The following is a 14875-nucleotide window of genomic DNA, read 5'->3' as shown; positions in this document are numbered from 1 at the left end:
AACCCCGAGGACCAGAAACTAAGTATAATGGCTCCAACACAGTGCACTAGCTGTATTTGCACAATACGCTGACATTACAGCTAGCATCTACATTTTAATCTGGTGTGCTGTACACACCCAGCCCTTGGGTCTAGTAGTGCACGGTTCTATGGGTTATGCAAATCCAGAAACTTTAATGTGTTGAATAAACATGATCGTATTATCATTGGTTGCACAACCAGTCAGATGTTTAGGCTGCATCTGGCATTTTTATCCCTCTGTGGAGTCTTCCTCAAGGACCTGCGATAAGCAGCTGTTTATGTTAAAAGTTACATCCTTGCAGGATGTCTGCTCTTCCAAGTAAAGCTGCCTTTTGCAATTGACTGATGGGGATTTTGTCAAGGTTGATGGTGTTCAAGTGGTGCTCCAGGTGTTTTGACATTGCACCAAAGGCGCATATTACTATCTGTGCAATCTTTGCTTTCTTATGCCATAGTAGATAATCTTTTAAGACAATGGAAGAAAGGCGATTCCTCAAGTAATCATGACTGGCTGAGGAATTCTGGGAGTTGAAGTCCACAAGTTTTAAAGTTGCCAAGTTTGGAGTCTCCTGCCATAAAGGGCTAATGGTTATGGTTAAGGTTCCCATGCAAACACAGCTACTAAGCCGCAAATATTTTTAAGTATGCGGAGCAAAAGGCTGTTTTCTGTATTCAGAATCACTTTTTCTTCTGTTGATGTGCCCATGAACCCAATCTTCCAATGTTTGGGCTTTTTTAATTTAATGAATGTATATCACCACAACCATCTCACAAACATAATTCTGGAAGGCTAACATTTAAAACCTTACAAACCAACAAAGAAAGCAATAACCAAGAACAAAACCAACACAATGTGGTATCAACCACCAGAACTCTCATCTAGTATTTGACCAATATGCCTATGAAAACACCCAGGTCCTAAGTGTTTTCTGAAATATTAACAGGCAGGATGGTGTTCCAAAGGCCAGATATTGTGACAGAAACTTCCTGGATCCCGCAAGATGGCTTTTTCTAATTAATGAGACCCACGGCCCAACCCCCCTGCCAGATCTGATGAGACAGGGAGAAGTAACTAGAGAAAGGTAGACCCCAATTAAATCAGTCACACGCCATGTACCACTTTAAGTTAATATTGATTCCCAGTTACTACAAGGGCATGGCCGTGCAGTTTTCTTGGTCACAATTACAGAAGTGGTTTGCATTGCTTTCAGGAGTACTTACCTTCCCCACCTCCGCTCATGCGCTCAGCCCTAAATGGGATGTCATAAAGCTGGGGCAAGTGGGCGGGGCTACCCAAGATTTCCACCAGTCCGAACCGGTAGAATAACATCTCTGATTGCTTTCTTTCTAGGGCTGGAAAAAAAAATAGCCCAAACCTGCTTAACCGACTTTCTGCTTAAACCAGGATTCAAACCCAAGGTCTTCTAGTTTATAACTCAGTGCCTTTAACTATGCGTAGTCCTTGACTTATGACCACAATTGAACCCAAACTTTCCATTGCTAAGCAAGGAACTTGTTAAATGAATTTTATGACCTTCTTTGCACAGTTGTTAAACAAACCACTGCGGTTACTAACAGGGTTGTTAAGTGACTTCCCCCACTGATTTTGCTTGTCAAAAGGTCGTAAAAGTTGATCACATGACCCCGGGACACTGCAACCGTCATAAATACATGCCAGTTGCCAAGCTTCTGAATTTGATCACGGGAATGCTTCAATGGTCATAAATAGGAAAATAGGAAAAACAGTCATAAGTAACTTTTTTCAGAGCTGTTGTAACTTTGAACAGTTACTAAACAAATGGTTGTAAGTCAAGGACTACCTGTAGTACACCAAATAAGCTTGATACTGTAAATATATACATTATGCTAAAACATAAGCCATAAGTTACAAATCACACTTAATAGATTTCTACAATCTGATAGATCAGAATTAAGTAAATCACATTTTAGTTTAAAACAATGTAGCTCTACCAATCAAATAATTAGTATTCTTAATATTAGTAAAGATTAAATAGTAATATTAGTAGAAGTCAGATGAAATACACACATACTGTACACACCCTTTTTTAAAAAAATGTACTATGAACTATTTAATGTAATTGTATTTATTTCAGGTCTTGGCTTGGAAACATTGCGCTTATCTCTTTGGGGAAGTGTGCGGCACGCAAAATCCTTAAGGAAACAATATTTTATTTTAAACTTAAATTGTGGTTTTAGGTATTTTACTTTTTTGTGTTTTGTTTTATAATGTGTACCATCCAGAGTCACTGTGCGAGATAGGCGGCTGTGCAAATACGATGCATGTATTTATTTATATCCCGCCTTTATTATAAATAAAGCTTGCAAGAAGTGAAAACCTTTGGGAAATTCCTGCAACTTAAAGATAAAAAGATTATCTCTGAAAGAATACACATGTAATTAGATGGTTATGCATTCCTCAAAGCCTGGGTTACAGTATCTTTGTCCTTCCCTGGGAAATCTCCAAGAGCCGATTCCTGGTCTGAGTCATTTTTGCGAGCTCTTTCTTCTTCTTCTTCTGTGTGATTTGCCTGCTTTAGATGCCACAACAGTGACATCATGTGGGTCAGGAATTCAAAGCCTCATGGCTGATGGGATGAGGTAATGGGGTGCAGCGAGGAGGGGGATGTCTGGTGAGGCTAACATTACCTTCCTACACCACTCACTGCTGCCTGAGGGAAAAGGTTTTTACGCAGTTTCTGAATTCTTAAGAACTGAATGCATTTCCTTACCTTGGTGTTCTGCAAATGTATTGCACAGCCAGGGATGTCTAACTATTCAGGAACAGGATTCAGACATGTTTCCCCACAATTAACCAAGAAAGGTTCCAGATGACGCGTCGCATGCAGGCTGGATTTCAGCAAAGTTCATTTCAACACGTTCAAAGCAGTGTTAGACAGGATTACCTGGACAGAAATCAGGAAGTCAAACGGAATACAGAAGGGTTTGGAGTGCCTCCTGCACAGGTAGATTTCAATTGAACTACATGTTAAAAGAAGGAATGGGGAGAGGAAATGGCAGGTGGCTATGATCAGCGTGTTGGTTTCTCAACGAGTGGTTGTCTTCTGCAAAAAAACGAAGTCAGGAACTTAGGTTTTTGCAAGAAAAGCTAAAATCAATTTATTCCATTAATAGAAAATGAAGGAAAAAGGGAGGGTTGGATCCATTACTAGAAGGTATTGTTGGAAGAAATGTCCTTCTGGGTTCAGTTCCAAGCGGGGAAAAAGACACTGGAAACATGGAGGCTGCTTGGAAAGATGGTTTTAATGGTGGACAGAAGCACATGGTTGAGGTCCTGGGGGAAAGGTGATCACATGCTTCCAGCTGTTGGATGAAGAAGAAAAGAGAGAGAGAAAAGGGACTTAATGGGTTTTTTATACTCTGTTCGGCCCCACCTCTCTGTTTCCTGTTCCTGTGTAAGAAATGTATTCTGATTAGTTGTCAGATTCCCATGGGGTCATGCAGGGGCAACTCTCTAGGCTGTTTTTTGAGTCCAAGTTTGGTTGAGTTCCCAGATGCCATGTGGTGAGTTTCTGTAGAAAGCTAATCCTATCTTTATTATGTAGAGTAGACTAGCTCAGGGCCCCTAATGGCCCATTAAGAAATGTGGGGCTATTAAGAGTGAGTCTGTTTCCTGCCTAAAATATGTTTCTCCCTTTTCACATCCAGGGAAATATAATATTCTGCCTTTTCAATATTTCCTAGGATATTTCATTCTTCTAGGAGAGGGGTTGGTGCTAACTTCCGACAGTATTAGAACAGGGGTCCCCAAACCCTGGTCCATGGACTGGCACCAGGCCACGGCATGCCAGAAACTGGGCTACGCAAACAACTGGAGTCCCATCCGCGGGATACCGAAAGCACGTGAAACCACACCCTCTCCAGTCCGCGAAAAAACCTCTCCACAGAACTGGTCCGTGGTGCCCAAAAGGTTGGGGGCCACTGTATTAGGGTATTAACAGATCAGATATAGTTAGTCCTTGACCTATGACCACAACTGAATCCGGAATTTCCATTGCTAAGCAAGACAGTGGTTATGTGAGTTTTTGCTCTGTTTTACGACCTTTCTTGCCACAGATGTTCAGGGACTCATTGCAGTTATTAAGTTAGGAACATGGTTGTTAAGTAAATCTGGCTTCTCCGTTGACTTTTCTAGTCAAAAGACCTTGACTGATAACCATTTGTTTAGCCACTGACTGTTCAAAGCTACAACAGCACTGAAAAAAAGTGACTTAAGACAGGTCCTTGCACTTAGGATCATCCCAGAATCGTGACCCGTCAAAACCGCGGTCCACTAAAGCGCGCCCGATTAAAGCGCGTACCTGACGTCATCAGCAGCGCGACAAATAAAATTAAAAATAAATTAAAATTAAAATAAAATTAAAGCAAGCCGATTCACATAAAGGTTAGGGTTAGGGTTAAGGTTAGGGTTAGGTTAAGGGTTAGGGTTAGGTTTAGGGTTACGTTAAGCGTTAGGGTTAGGTTTAGGGTTAGGTTAAGGGTTAGCGTTAGGTTTAGCGTTAGGTTAAGGGTTAGGTTTAGGGTTAGGTTAAGGGTTAGGCTTAGGGTTAGGTTTAGGGTTAGGTTTCAGGGGGTTAGGTTTAGATTTACGCGTTAATTTTAAGTTTACCGCTCACAGCGTGCTGTTTTCGTCACGCTGTGATGACGTCACGTACGCGCTTTCGTCGAGCGCGCTTTAGTCTACCGCGGTTTTGTGGTGGAACTCCCAGAATCCCCATGGTCATGTGATCAGAATCCAAGCACTTGGTAACTGGCATGTATTTATGATGATTGCAGCATCCCAGGGTCGTGTGATCACCATTTCTGAGCTTCCCAACTAGCTTCCAACAAGCAAAGTCAATGGGGAAACCCGATTTGCTTAACAACTTCATGATTCACTTAATTGCAGTGATTTGCTTACCAACCATGGCAGAAAAGGTTATAATAATTGGTGGAACTCAATTAACAACTGCCCTGCTTGCAAATGGAAATTCAATTGTATTGTAAATTGAAGATTACCTATAAACACACAGAATTAGACAATTGTAGGTTTTCTTTTTAGCTGGGATAATTGTTAAGTTTTATAATTGTTTTTGTTTGTTCTCTTTTCCTTTTAATGTTTTCTAATAATAGGTCTGATTATTTTTTATCCTTTTTTCCCTCAGGTTTTATTTTTGGTAGCTTATGTAACTTTTTTCCTCTTATTTTTCCTCAGTATATAGATTATTATATAACAGTTTAGAGCTTTTCTCCCTTCTAACATCATTATATGGCTTATATAATTTACACACCAAGATATAATGCCTTGTAAGAAATATTATAATATTTAAATGACCTCTGCAATTTATTCCAGTCAGGTTGACCAAAGCAGTCTCAATTGTACTGTTTTATTCAGATACAAATCTGTGATATATGTAATATTTGGGTTCTGACCTCATATGGAATATGTTTTTCCTAAGTATGGATCCCAATGGACAAGCCCTCTAATGTGTGGTCGAAGATATCAAACTCTCTGTACAGTTGCCTTTCAGATAATATATTGCTATATATTATATCTCTGGAGCTCCATAAATACATTACGCTTGTGGAAAGGAATTTGATTAAACTTTCCATACACTTTACTATTATTGTGTTAACTGCTCAAAGCTAAGTTTTTAAAAATGAAATCCAAAACAAAACAAATTCTTAAAAGCAGTTGTAAATTCTCATGGAAAAATGTATTTTAACCATTTCTGAAATCAAGGACAACGAGAGATCAAATTTATCTGTCAAATGAATTGGCATTGGGACTAACATTTTTATTTGTTTGTTTTATTAGATTTCCGACTCCAAAAAGATTCTGAGAAGAATGAAAAATTGTGCGTCCCCCTCAAGAAATGAATCATTGAAACTAAGAAGTATCTTTCAAAGACCCTCTCTCACAAATCTTAGGGCTGCGTTGATTTAAGATTGGTCTAGCACATTCCTCATACTGTGGTTGTATTGTGGGCTAGAATTAGAAAATGTTCCTCTACAAAGAAACATGATCCCAGTTAGGATATTTACCTCAACAATCTCCATCTGGCAAATACTTGGAGCTCCTTAGTTGATGCAGAGTGGGAGAGCCATGACAACTGGGCCCAACCAGAACTGGGCCCAAATTGGAATGTGTGCGCATGTGCGCAGGCCCGACCACTGAAAACATGAAGACCAGCTGGCCAGTGCACATATGTTTTGGGTTTTTGGCACACACTTGTATGCTGGCCAGCTGGTCTTCACACGTACCAGAGTGCTGAAATCCCGAAGAGCAGCTGGCCAGCACACCCATACCTGGTTTTTGGCCATTTTCAGAGCCCATTTCAGGATGTTTTTGGCCCCAAAAATGGTCTGTGTTTGGCCATTTTTCTGGCTGTTTTCTGGCCGTTTTCCGGTGCTCCAGCACCTGCAAAGACCAGCTTCCGGCATGCCAGAAACCAGAAGAGCAGCAGGCGATGGCGCACGTGCCCACAGAGAGGACACTGCATGCCACCTCTGGCATGCATGCCATAGGTTCACCATCACGGCTCCATGGTGCCTATGGAGATTCTCAGTCATCCAAGTCATGGTTGTCCGAAAGGTGCTTTTTTTTTCCAAAAGGCAACTGGACTTTTTTTGTTTTTTCCTTGAAGACGTTTTGCTTATAATCCAAGAAGCTTCTTCAGTGCTGAATGATGGTGATGGGGGAATGGAAGGATTCCATGGTCTGCCCTTGCACCAAGGATAGCTTTGCCTCTCTTCCAGTATATAGCACAGGTAGTTTTCCACTTACGACCACAATTGAGCGCAACGTTTCTGTTGTTAAATGAGTTTTGCCCCATTTTACGACCTTTCTTACCACAGTTATTAAGTGAATCACTGCAGTTGGTAACATGGCTGTTAAGGGAATCTGGTTTCTCCGTTGATCGTGCTTGTCAGAAGTTCGCAAAAGTTGATCACATGACCCCAGGACACTGCAACCATCATAAATATGAGTCAACTGCCAAGCTTCTGAATTTTGATAACGGGGCTGCTACAAAGGTGGAAAGAGTCAAAAAGGATCATAAGTCATTTTTTTCAGTGTCGGCGTAACTTTGAATAGTCACTAAATGAACTGTTGTAAGTCGGGGAATACCTGTACAGATAGTGCTCGGATTACGATTAAAATTGGGACCAGAATTTCTGTTGTTAAGCAAGGAATTATTAAGTGAATTCTGCCTAATTATGTAATCTTTTTTGCCATGGTTTTTAAGCAAATCACAGCAATTTTTAAATGAATCATATGGTTGTTAAAGAAATCCGGCTTCCTGCATTGACCTTGCTTGTCGGAAGCAATTGTTAAGTGAATCATGCGGTCATTAAGCAAACTTGACTTCCAGGGGTGGGATTGAAAAATGTTAGCAACCGGTTCTCTGCCCGGTTGCTGGGTGGGCATGGCCATGGTGAGTGTGGCCTACTCAGCCTCCTGCAACACGGCAGGGGGGGGGGGTGTTTTTGCCCTCCCCAGGCTCCAGAGGCTTCCTTCAAACCTCCAGGAGGGCAAAAACGCCCCAACCTTGGCTCCGGAAGCCCTCCAAAGGCCGGAAACAAGCCCGTTTTCGGATGTCTGATACTTCCGGTACTCCTGGTAGGCCCGTTTGTTGCCCTCTCCAGACTCCGGAGGCTTTCCGAGCCTCCAGGAGGGCGAAAACGGCCTCCCCCATGCTCCAGAGGCCAGAAGCGGCTCCATTTCCAGACTTCCAGGAGGCCCGTTTTTCGCCCTCCCAGAGCCTCTGCATGGGCCCTGCACTTACCTGGCATGATGAACGGACTGTGTGGAGACTCCGGGGAAGGGAGGGGTGGGCAGGGACAGCTGCTCCTTGCAACAACTGGTTCGGCGAACCAGTGCAAGCCGGCTGAATTCCACCCCTGCCAACTTCCCCCACTGACTTTCCTGGTGGGAAGGAAGTTGGGAAGGTCACATATGGTGATCACATGACCTTGGAATGCTGCGGCCATCATAAACACATGCCAGTTGAGAGTGCCTGGATTTTAATCCCATGACCTTGCCCCCCCCCCTGTGATAGTGATAAATGGGAGGTCTTCCAGTGTCAGAACTTTGAACGGTCACTAAACAAACAGTTGTAAGTTGAGGACTATCTATAATGTCCAGATGGGTCAAAAGAGAAAATCATGGTAAGGGAAGAATGGGGGTGAGGCTGCCTTTCCCACTGGTGTCCTGGAAGGAATTTTATTGTAGAATAAAAGTTGTCATTTTTTGTTGCTGTCTCCAAATGTGCTTAAATCTGTTTTGTTTTGATGCAATGTGCCCTGACGTTTCTTTAGCTGGTAGTTAAGCTATTGTCCCACCTGCTTTTATTATCCTTGGTTCCTCATTAAACTCGGGTGCTGAACTGGCTGAGAAAAGAGGATTAGAAGTGATGGTGTCTATCACATGGCCCCTTCAGCTTAGCTAAGACTTGTACCATTGCATTAACTTACAACATAGGAAATGTTCCAAGTACTTTCAGGAAACCATTAGGACATGCTTTGTTTACCCGCCACTGGTTATAGTTACACACTGTACTAAATTATTATCTATGACTTGGTAACAAGAGTTGTTAGGCTCACACAATCCCCAAAGTGTTATGGGAAAAATTGGTGCATAATAATCGGAATAAAATCAGTCATCAAATTAAACTCATCATATTGTGGTTCACACACACTGGATGAATCTAGTGATTTATGAGCAAAATTATTTTGGCTTGTTTGGTCAATTTCTGGTGTGTTTCCTCCATCTCTTTTGCAAGTACATTAGATAATGGTAGTCCTTTATCTGAACTCCTGTTAACTTGAAGGACACACCCATGTAGTCGTCTTAGAGACAATATAGAAGTGGTTGACCTTTAGGATATTTTCCCAACTTCAAGTCTTACCTGCAGCTCTGGAATTTCCTGGCAGTCTTGAAGGGCAATTTACGGTAAATATCCAAGAATTCCTTTTCCAACTGCACAGATTATTAGACTACAACTCCCATCATCCTCTAGTTAATGTGACCAAAGAGGAACTCTGGCTGAGATGGGAACTGTAGAGTGAATTGGGTTAGGAAACGGCCTTTTAAGTAATAGAACTCTGAATGGAGGTATGAGGAGACATAACATTGGCAGAGAGATTGTCTGTTTGGCAAATATTGGTATAAATGTTTCCTGTCAATTTTGTTGTTGTTAGTCGTGAAGTTGTGTCCGACCCATTGCAACCCCATGGCTGACATTCCTCCAGACATCTACTATCCCCTGGCTGGAGTCCATTTAAGCTCATGCCGACTGCTTCAATGACTCCATCCAGCCACCTCGTTCTCTGTTGTCCCATTCTTCTTTCGGCTTCAGTCATTCCCAGCATTAGGCTCTTCTCCAGTGAGTCCTTCCTTCCCATTAGGTGGCCAAAGTATTTGAGTTCCATCTTCAGGATCTGGCCTTCTATAGAGCAGTCAGGGTTGATCTCCTCTAGGACTGACTGGTTTGATCTCCTTGCAATCCAAGGGACTCGCAGAAGTCTTCTCCAGCACCATAGTTCAAAGGCCTCCATTCTTTGGTGCTCAGCCTTTCTTATGATCCAACTTTCAGAGCCATACATTGCAACTGGGAAAACCACAGCCTGCACTTTTGTTGGCAGGGTGATGTCTCTGCTTTTTAGTGCTGTATATAGATACAGCACTAGCTTTCCTCCCCAGGAGCAAGCATCTTTTAATTTCTTGGCTGCAGTCCCCATCTACTGTGATCTTGGAGCCCAGAAAAATAAAATCTGTCACTACCTCCATTTCTTCCCCATCTATCTGCCAGGAATTGAGAGGGCTGGATGTCATGATCTTAGTTTTTTTAATGTTGAGTTTCAAGCCAACTTTTGCACACTCCTTCTTCACCCGCATCAAGAGGCTCTAGTTCCTGTCAATAGAGGGTAGCAAAGATCTAATTTACCTCCTTTTGGTTGATTTGCAGACAGAAGAGAAAAGATAGTCAAAAATTACGCTCTAATCTCATTTTAGTTAAAAGAACTATATTTGTGTTTCAATTTGAAGGTAGAGGGAAATAAAACTAATTCTAATAATAATAATATGTATGGTCAAATTCAGAAAAAATGGGCTACATTGTTGATCCAATAAGCCACAATTAACTAGGTTCACACAAGACAGTAAACCATAAACCACACTTTGCCATCTAGAGTGGCTGGTTTCACATAACATGCTGAGGCAAAACCAAAGAAACCATGTTGTGTCTAGTTGGGGCTATATGCACCAGATCTAAATGATGATTACTTATTTTGAGTCAAGGCTATATGACAAACTCTGTTTTCCAGTAAAAGCCAGACTGTATTTGAAGTTCCTGGGAGACACTGTTTTTCCTAACATCACTTTATTACAAGAGTTGGCAACTTTAAAACTTGTGGACTTCCCAGAATTCCCCAGGCTGGGTGAGGCATTCTGGGATTTAAAGTCACAAGTCTTAAAGCTGCTAAGTTTGGACATCTCTGCTTTAGTAGGAATGCAAGAGAATATCTTCTTGGCAGTTTCTCCTAATATTTTCTCCTAAAAACAGCCTTTCTTTATAGTCAGTTAGCACATATTCCACTTGTCCTTGAATCAGCCAGAAAACGATAGTGGTTTAAAAATGTTGGCATGCTCCCTGCCAATCTTACTCAGATTCTATGTTCTGACTTAGCTGCTGGGTGTAATGTTCTGGTTTCAGAGGCCAGGGTAGGGTGGAGTTCATTTTAGGGGTTGAAAATTAAAGGTAGGGGTCACAATTGTGCAATCAGTCATAATACAATGCATCCAGTATAGCAATAGCAGTTAGACTTATATACCACTTCATAGGGCTTTCAGCCCTCTCTAAGCGATTTACAGAGTCAGCATATTGCCCCCAACAACAATCCGGGTCCTCATTTCACCCACCTTGGAAGGATGGAAGGCTGAGTCAACCTTGAGCCGGTGAGATTTGAACCGCTGAACTGCAGATTACAGTCAGCTGAAGTGGCCTGCAGTACTGCACCCTAACCACTGCGCCACTTCGGCTCTATATGGTATACCAGTATGGTATGGTATGCTTGAAAAGGGGTTAGACTAGAAGACCTCCAAGGTCCCTTCCAACTATATTCCGTATTCTGACAGTTGTGACTCCATCTTCATGTTTTTAACTCTACCAGTGATGGCTTTTTGGTCCTCGCGTGCCTAAATCGTGCACACAAGTGCAACACCCACGCCCACAATGCAATGTGTCCTGCCCCCTGCACATGCACACATGAACCCGTGCAAATGGATGCAAATCCCACCCACCCCCGTGTATGTGCGCACCCCCCCACACACACACCTCCCACATGCGTGCGCACACCCATGCCCCATTTTGGGCCTAGCAGACCTCCCTGAAGCTTCCTAAAACCACACCCCCGCGTTCCCCCCTGCCTCCACGCATGTGCATGTGACCTTCCCCCGCTCCCTCCCCATGCATGCATGCACGTCTCCCACATGCATGGCATAGACCCGAAAACCAGCCGGCTGGTGGGAAGCGTATGCGTGATGGAGCTGAGCTGGGCAACGTCTTGTGTGCCCGCAGAGAACATGTGCCAGGTTCACCATCACAGCTCTATACCCTCTGTGAATGCCAGGTGGGCAGTGCATGTTAACCAAAGCCATAGGCTAAACCCTGGGATTTCACTTTGTCAATATTACCAGTTAGTGAGAAATTCTCTTCCAATCTGTGGCTGGCAAATGGCAGGGGTGGGTTCCTGCCAGTTCTAACTTCTTTTGTATAGAAGAGGTTCCACAAATCTATAGTGCCGTTTAGAACTAGTTCCAGCTCCCTCCCCCCGCCCATCCACCCATCATCAAGATGAAGAGCGAGAGGAGGAATTCTGGGAGTTGAAGTCCACAAGTCTTAAAGCTGTCAAGTTTGAACACCCCTGGGTTGTTTTTTAAAGGCTTAGGGGCGCAAAGGTCTTGTAACTTGACAGCTTTAAGACTTGCGTGCTTCAAATGCCAGAGTTTCTGAGCCAACATTTTGATTGCTAAGCAAGAGCGTTGTTAAGTGAGTTTCACCACATTTTACAAGTTGGCCACGCCCACCCAGCCACATGGCTGGCAAGCCACTCCCACCTGGTCACATGGCTGGTAAGCCACTCCCACCCAGTTACATGGACAGAAAGCCACTCCCACAAAGCAGGCCACACCTACAGAAGAGGTTCTAAAAAAATTTGAAACCCACCACTGGCATAAGGGCTTTATAGATAAGCTAGATAGAAAGATGGCTCTGCTCTTTCCCCTGCTAGAAACAAAATGGGGCCAGAGAAAAGTGCCTGGGACCAGATCTAAATGACTAATAGATGACATGGTTATCCTGTCGCTATGAGTCACCTGTCTGTGGAGAGGCTGTCAGCTGTCATCTTAAGAAAAAAGTGCTACTTTAAAACTTTTAACAGAAAAGAACCATTTAAGTCTCTTTCAATCACGGGTGGAGGACAAGATGAAGACCTAGTGGTTAGAAACTAGAAGATTGTCAGTTCTAGTCCTGCCTTAGGCATAAAAGGTGACTGGGTGATTTTGGGCCAATCCCCCAGGAGACTGAGAGTTCTAGTCCCGCCTTAGGCATGAAAGATGATTGGATGAATGGGCCAGTCACTCTCCTTGGACCAACTGACCTCACAGGGTTGTTGTTGTGGGGAAAATAGGAGCAGCAAAGAGCTCAGTCTTAGGTATGTTACCTACACGGAGTTATCTATAAAAATAATAAAGGTAGGAAAACAAACAGAGACATGGAAGAATAGAGAGGTTGCCTGAGTGCATATTATTTACCATGGTTAAATGCAGTGGGGAAAATACACTTAAACTGTGAATTCCCTACCCTCTCCTCTCAACAGCTGTATTCTTGTTTTTACATTAGCAAAGACTGTTTGTTTGTTTGTTACATTTAAAGGTTGCACAACTCCAAATTTAATTTGTTTAATTTCAGAGTTTTCCTGGAGCAAGCATTTTATTTTTTAATTAGTTATGTGTATTTAGATCCTTGCTTTCTTGCTCAAGTTTGCATTGCTTGGTTTGGAATAGATGGGTTTTTCATTAATTGGCTTTTATGATTAACAACCCAGTTACATTTCTGCATTATCCATTTATCTCATGAATAGAATTAGATTGGCTTCCCTGCCTATCATTTGTTTTGGAAAATTGAGATTATGTTGATGTGTGTGTGTGTGTGTGTGTATCGATAAAATAAAATATAAAGTACCTTCCCTGAGTTATAAGGCTGTTGTCGGAATACATCTCTTTCATTCTGATTAAGTTTCTTTCATTCTGAATAATATGCTCAGTCAGACATGACAGAAGTCTGCTAAACAATGAGCACATTAGAAGTTTCTCTCTGCCTTACAACTTTGAAACACATATCTACACAATCCCACTTGTAGCCTGTTGACTGACAATTATGTCTGTCTTTCAATTTAAAAATTAGCATCAAGAATTACTGGCCACAAGATGTGCCCAAATAATAGGACCGGTGAGAAATAAAAACGTACTCCTAAAACATTCAGATGGTTTTGCACATTAAAGAGAAAAAAAGGGGGTGGAATAACAGCAAAGAGGAATTTAACAAGCCATGGCTTCCTCTTAGTTTTCAACTACAGTGGTCACACACACACACACACACACACAGACAGACACACAGACACACACAAACACACACACCAGCTTTTTCCTGTGCTGTGCTCTGTGTGTGTGTGTGTGTGTGTGTGTGTTTCAGGCAAACCCAGTCAGGAAATAAGTTTGTAATCATGTGCGTTGAGCCCAGGCAGTTTACAGGCAGGGGCGACTGTCTATTGAGACTCTGAAGCTCTTCCTTGCTGAGTACATACGCACCCAAAACACTTTCGCAAAACTGAGTGTTAGGAAGCCACATCTAGGAACTTCAAAAGAAAAGATGCACCTTGGACACTTCAGGCCCTGAGCTGGGGAACTAACATTGATCTGTACCCATCGCCTTTTCACCGAGCACCATGTTTTCAAGGAAGAAGCGTGAACTGATGAAAACACCCTCCATCTCCAAGAAATGCCGAGCGGGGAGCCCTGTGCCCCCAGCCTCCTTGGTAAGTAGGGTGCGACCTTTCGTTGCCTGGGCAGAAGAAAATATGGATGCTCTTGTTTTACAACCTGCGGTTTCATAAAAGTAATTTTTGGGGAGCTGAAACTTGGGCAGGATTGTATTAGTTCAGGCTGCATTTATTCATTTGACTTGAACTGAATGTCTGAATTGGAGATCAGAAAGGCACGGCTGTGTTTTCCTTGAAAGGGCATGTGCTTCAATGTAGAAAGTCTCCGTTTATACATTGCACGGAGCTAAGGTTCGTTTAACCACAGTTTATTAAAGAACAGTTGGCCGGGTTGTCTAGTTTAGACAGCCTGCTAAACTATAAATCATGATTTCTACATTGCAATGGCACTTTATAAATCCGAGGTTGTGCAAAACATCTGGCTGAACTCCAAGTCATAATTCGGCGTTTCGGCACATGCATTTATGTGCATGCGCGTTGGAGACAAAATAACAAAAACATTGGGAATAAGGTATGGTGAGCCTTGCAGAGTAGCAAACAACTCCAGCCGCGAAAATGTCAGAGGTATTTTGCAGAAGCAAAATTGGGATAGTGATTTACCAAAAAAAGAAAAAGAGAGAGATTAAAATTAACTATAGTTTCTATCTATTTTATTTATTCACTTACTTTAACTTGTCCTTATGAACTTCTGCAGCGGCAGGCAGGTAGGGGTCACAGGGCATATCCAAAAGGAGGAAAAGATAATACAGGTAGTCCTCGTTTTTTTACCACAATTG

The 14875-nt window shown here is 42.5% G+C and overlaps 1 protein-coding gene across 1 annotated transcript in view; it reads left to right on the top strand.

Moving 5' to 3' along the window:
• The first annotated feature begins 13854 nt into the window (after positions 1-13854).
• ARHGAP45 (Rho GTPase activating protein 45) overlaps positions 13855-14875 on the top strand; it is a 72712-nt gene continuing 71691 nt past the window's right edge. The window contains exon 1 of the mRNA XM_087702493.1: positions 13855-14135. Within this exon, the coding sequence (XP_087558619.1) occupies positions 14046-14135 (90 nt within the window). The 5' untranslated portion in view covers positions 13855-14045. The remainder of the gene's footprint in view (positions 14136-14875) is intronic.

This window comes from Thamnophis sirtalis, unplaced genomic scaffold (assembly GCF_051295495.1).
Source record: "Thamnophis sirtalis isolate CommonGarterSnake01/CBP01778 unplaced genomic scaffold, rThaSir2_p1.2 scaffold_1, whole genome shotgun sequence".
NCBI lineage: Eukaryota > Metazoa > Chordata > Lepidosauria > Squamata > Natricidae > Thamnophis > Thamnophis sirtalis.
This window is presented reverse-complemented; position numbering and strand designations above follow the sequence as displayed.